Raw genomic sequence first — 5515 nt, forward strand, 5'->3', positions numbered from 1 at the left:
AAAAAAATAGTTTGATCGTTTCATTCTTTTCAGTCCTAAATGATCAATGTTCATAAAGATCAAATAGGACAGGACTATCTCGAGTTGGACTGGATTGGATAGGATTAGAGGACTTTTGCATAGCCCCACCAACAACAATGATCCATCATCTTCTAGTGACATGATAAAATAAATTTTTTTCTAGTATTTATTTGTAATTTAGAGAACTTAATCATTATTTTTTACAATGTACTCATTTATAATTTTTGAGTTTTTCTTTTTTTTAATTTTTAAAAACTTTTTTATAACTTTTTGAATCAACTAACAGTTATTATGAATCTTTATTAATGATATGATCGATATTACATCATTTTTAAATTGTTAATAAAAAATATTACACCACAAAAACTTAAACACTCCTATACAAATAGTTGAGGCTAGAATTTTATTATTATTATTATTATTATTGTGGTTTACATCAGCTGAGTTTACCGGCGTTTTAGATGGGAGACAAATTTGTATATCAGCTTAACGTTCTCAATCACCCCAAAAGGAAAACGAAAAAATTGTCAAATATTCCCAAAGATCATCACCGTTGATCAAAAACAGGTGCACGAAAATGAATGCATACGAAGTACGGAATCGTCGCCCTTATAATAATTTTAATTTTGCGTTCATAGTGGGCGGCTGACCTAATCTCCGATTTCGCGAACCAATACGTCTCGTTTTCACCCCCACACCAATTCAAAGCCACCACGTGTACATGCTGACGACCCGACCCTTGACCCGGCCGCCACTTGCGGCTGCCTCGGACCCCACCTCTATTACTGTCTTATTCCTTCCCCCACCCCACTTGCTCTTAATTTCCATTTTCGCTGCTTAGCATTACCACCAGCATTTATGCTTCCCCGATTAGTTCATGAACTTTAAATTGTTCTACAATTGTTTTTATTTCCTATTTTAATTTAATTCAATGAACTCATGAAACTTAACACTTAAGACAAGTAAAGGGAATAATTAACACGTTTAAAACTGCCGAGAAATCATGACATCAAGATAATAAACTTCTTATTTCACCATTCCAGATATAGACATTGAACCTCTACTATTTACATTCCAACCCCAAGTGTTGAGTGCATTTTGATCTGGAGACCCAACCTTATATTAGTTTTCACTGCTTCACCAAACTATTTCACAGATAGCTTATTGGTCTATTTTTGTTTATCTTCTCAACCTATTTGGATGTTGTATATATACAGAGAGCACTAGAAAGTAGAAGCCAAGCCAAAAGACCAGAGGATGATACCAGTCCCCAGTGATGCATGACGAAGGGGCATTACGGTAAATAAACAATAATGATATGATGCTAACTACTATCTAGTATTCTATGATTAGTCCTCCCATCGGGGCTCTGTGAGGTATTCCCTTTCTTCTCTTGGCCGTTCTGTAACTCACTGAAGTCGGCGGTGGTGTTGACGGCGTGAAGCTCTGCACTTTACTGTTCTTCAGCCGGCTGTGGCTGCTGCTGCTGCTGTATGAATCCTCCGACTCCGATGCCAATGCCGCCGACCTTCTCTTCTGGAAATCCCTCGATGTCCCCACAATCTGCGATTTCGCAATCACATTCATCAGCAAGAATAAATTATAAACCAGAGGCATAGATTGAACGGTTCAAAGTCTCCCTCGAGGAAGTAAAGTCAACTCATTTGAACTAAAAAAGTTTCTCAGGTCGCTTGAAGAGAAAGAAAGCAAATTAAAGGTCTGGCTTAAAATTAAGGGAAATACATTGTGGTTAAGGAATTACCTTGCAACCCAGAGAACAGAATCGATAGGAATCGAGGAGGCTACGCTCGCAGACTTCGCAAGTGTTGGTGACGCCCTTACCGGGCCTAGGCTGAGGCCTCTCGTTCAGGAACACCACCCTCGCGCTGTTGATAATGTAGGTCTGCACGCCGGATATGTCGAGCACCTTCTGAATCTCATTCACCCTAATCACATCGTGGTAAGACGACCTCCTTATCTGTAAAAGGACCCCGTAAAAGGAGGATTCAGATTACTTTTACGCGTTATAAATGCAGCCCTTGAGGATCTTCTTTTTTTTTTTAAAAAAAAAAAAACAACTTAAAAGTGAAGGAAACATCAGGAATTGGTTAGCAGCAGTAGATGAAAACAGGGCCGAATGAATGGAAGGCTCAAATTTCAAGAATAAATGAAAGGTAAGACTGGGATAGCAAATTCCGGAAAAAGAAGGAATCTAGCAACCCCATTAAAGGAAACGCAATGATTTTTGGAATGAAAATGTGAGCCAGATGCTAACAGCAATCAAAACGAGAAATTAAAAAAGGCAACAATAAAAAAGAGGATGAATTGAGGAATGGTAAAGATAGATACCTGTATAGCACGGTGGTCTCTGTGGTGAGCGAGGCAGAGGGAGCAGAGTGCGCCGTTCATACAGTCCAAGCAATACATATTGCATTCGCTCTTGTGTGAATCAGCGTGAACCTTGCATTGAACGAAGAAGCTTTCTTTGAGCAGAGGCTTCAACCATGGCGGCCACCTGTTGTCCTCGTCATCAGGACCTCCAGCACCCTATTCAAATTTCACAAAACAAAAAAAATCAATAAACCGATATTCCCAATCAGACCAGGAAACAAACAGAAAACAGAACACCAATGCACTCTGATTTTTCAGATTCTCTCATAAAACATAGCAAAGCGCATTAGCTAGTCCCATATGAAAAAATCAAGGATAAAAAACAATGAGAGCAATGAGGACAGGTTGTTACCATGATTCTCCTGTTCTTGGGCTTGATTTCCATGACAGTGGTGTCGCGGGTCTCGATGGCCATGACTGGTAGTGGTAGGCGAGGAAGAGAGAATAGAAGAAGACTGGATGAATGCGAGAGAGTGTGCGAGAGAGAGGTTTTGAAGGAGGAAAGGGGTTAATGGAGAAGGCGGAGGCGGTAGAATGGTGATGGCGCTAAGGAAAGAGGAGAGTTAAAAAGAAAGAGAGAGAGACTGAACACAAGAGAAGAGAGATGGATCGTTCTTATCCGCACGAAGTCCACTACCAAACCTAGGCTCCGAACCCGAACCTACGTAGATACGTTTGCTGCAAGGAACTCGCCTTCCTCCTTCCCTTTTTTAATTAATCTCTCTTCTTTTTAATATTATTTATTTTCTATTTAAAAAAAATAAAAGAAAGGAAATTTTCTCTAATTATTTAATAAGTCGCTTTCACTCATCACTCACCACTGCATTTTCCCCTGATTATCACATTAGGCACGCCTATCTCATCGGATTTTATATAATTAATTTATAATTTATAATTATACCTAATTGCATATTCGCTTTGTTTTTATTATTTTGCAATAAGTTAGACGCATTCATCTTTTTTTTATTAAATATGTTTTTGATTGATTTATAGTCATATCCTAATTATTCATCCTTTTTTAATTCATGCTGCATAATTAGTCCTTTTTATAATGCAACTTGCGCCATTTTAAAAAATAATATTTGTATATTTCGATGAATGTGTGAAGTGAGATAAGAATCTTTTTGGATTGTTATACAAGAAGCACACAAAGAGAAACCCTTTGGCTGATCTTTAATTTGTCAATTTCCATAACAATTCTTTAATCGTGAGTACAAACATAAATTAGTCAGTTCAGCTTAATTATAAACTGCGTCAAGCAAATGGGCATATTAATGTATAAAAAAATTATATTGCACGCAGAAAAACACCCCAGGTAATTATTCATTTAATTAGTTACGTCCAAGCAACACGATGAAATTAATTTAATACTGTGGCAGAGGAATATATATGCATTATGCTGGGTTAAAATAATGGTGGGGTTAGGTCTTGGTTGGCCATTGCATGTGGGATAAAATAAACATACGAATTCAATTATTTCATCTGGCCTTTTCTATAAATTATTTTCAATTTTAATATATTTCAATGAAATTTAAAATAATCTTAATTATCATTTATTTTATCTCAAATTTAATAAGTTTTCACTTTTATCATCTAATAAGGATAAAAATAATTATTTTTAATATATTTTTAAACATTTAATAAACACAAAAATATAAGGATGAATATATAAAATTGTAAAGTTTCATGTAAATAAGATTAAAATTAATCTTCTATTTTTGTCATATAAATAAAATTGAATGAGTATATGAATAAGCATATTATATTATATTTTTTTTAGCAAGACAAGTACATACTATATTATATTATAATATAAGTGTAAAATTGGGAGAGAATTGCAAAGTGTTGGTCCATTTAACAACAGGAAAAAATAAAAATGTGATATTTCTAATTTAATTATTATCTCCGCGGGAGTGCGAGGGAAGAGGAAAAAAAGAAAGGATGTGATTTATGAAATACAGTGACGTTAGAACCAAATATCTTCAATTATTGATTGCAGTGTCTGTGGTTCGTTCATGAAATATCCAACACATCCATGAGCAAGTCAAGTCCTGGAAGAAACCTTGTTTCCATCAGACTGAGATATATATACATCCAATTGGGGTTAATTCTTCAGAAAAATAAAAAGCAAATAAAGAATAATTTTGAATAATAATTTGAATTCAAATATGACTGATCAAACCTGTTTGATCTCACGACTCCGAGAGAAGCTTCATTCAACTGACAATACAGAAATCTCAAATTCCAGCCATAGAACTAGAGAACTTAAGGTAAATTTTAGTGTGACACTTCACAATTTTATATAATTCTTAACTTAAAAGATGTCTTCATTTTTCAAAACAATATTTAGTTCTTTTATTTTTTAAAATATTTTTTAAAAATGTATTACCGAACAATTTTTTTATTTTTTTATTCTAAAGAATAAAAAATTATTACTCACTCAAAAACGATCCGACTCGATCCAAGTTAATCTGAACTGGTGACTTTAATAAAATTAGTGATTTGCGTGGATGAAATCCACTAAGGCATGAACAACACGTTGGATGAGGATGAGGCATGATTAATTGAGAAAATAAAGTGATCAAGTGGATGGATGACTTTGTGGGAGACCCAAAGCATGATTAGTGAAGCAGCCAATGTTGAATTGATTATATAATTACAAAGATTTTCTTCAAATAAACAGGGCATGAGACAAGACAGTAGCGGTTACTCGTTATTAAGCAGTTGGGAGCAACTGTACTGTTGCTTCCCTGAGTCTCACTTTTAACATGTGTCGCACGTGAGATTTCCTTCTTTTTGTTTTTCGTTTGTTTTTTTCCCCAACCTTTTTTTTTTTTCACTTTTCCTTTTTGGTCTGCCGACTACCCGACCTTCACGAGTTTTAATTTGAAAGAATCACATCCAACCCCACTCTTAAAAAAATTAATTATAAATAATGTTTTTATTTTAATAATAATTTAATTCGTATTAATTTTTATTTGTGATTAATTTTTTTTAAAAAAGTTGATGTGATTTTTCTTTTTAAATTTTAGTTGGGAAATTTCAGTTAAGGATTACCAAATAAATTTTACTTATGAATCTCAAAAAATTTTAAAATTTTAAT

At 34.5% G+C, this 5515-nt stretch overlaps 1 protein-coding gene across 1 annotated transcript; it reads right to left on the bottom strand.

Annotated features, from left to right (window-relative positions):
• Window positions 1-1025: 1025 nt before the first annotated feature.
• On the bottom strand, window positions 1026-2979 carry LOC129322735 (protein RGF1 INDUCIBLE TRANSCRIPTION FACTOR 1). The gene is made up of 4 exons (XM_054969094.1): window positions 2765-2979; window positions 2371-2568; window positions 1784-1999; window positions 1026-1584 (listed from the first exon to the last, which is right to left on the bottom strand). The coding sequence occupies exons 1-4, from the start codon at window positions 2825-2827 to the stop codon at window positions 1357-1359; spliced, it is 705 nt and encodes a 234-aa protein (XP_054825069.1). The 5' UTR covers window positions 2828-2979; the 3' UTR covers window positions 1026-1356.
• Window positions 2980-5515: the final 2536 nt, after the last annotated feature.

The sequence above is a fragment of the Prosopis cineraria genome, unplaced genomic scaffold, assembly GCF_029017545.1.
Source record: "Prosopis cineraria cultivar Desert tree isolate PC_DT_omini unplaced genomic scaffold, ASM2901754v1 PC10, whole genome shotgun sequence".
NCBI classification, from domain to species: domain Eukaryota; kingdom Viridiplantae; phylum Streptophyta; class Magnoliopsida; order Fabales; family Fabaceae; genus Prosopis; species Prosopis cineraria.

Bases quoted from the DNA above. Each gene is read 5' to 3' on its own strand.
- LOC129322735 (XM_054969094.1), bottom strand. From the start codon at position 2,827: ATGGCCATCGAGACCCGCGACACCACTGTCATGGAAATCAAGCCCAAG. The intron at 2,569-2,764 runs GTAACAACCTGT...AAATTTGAATAG, and splicing joins CCAAGAACAGGAGAATCATG to GGTGCTGGAGGTCCTGATGA. The intron at 2,000-2,370 runs GTATCTATCTTT...GTCCTTTTACAG, and splicing joins GAGACCACCGTGCTATACAG to ATAAGGAGGTCGTCTTACCA.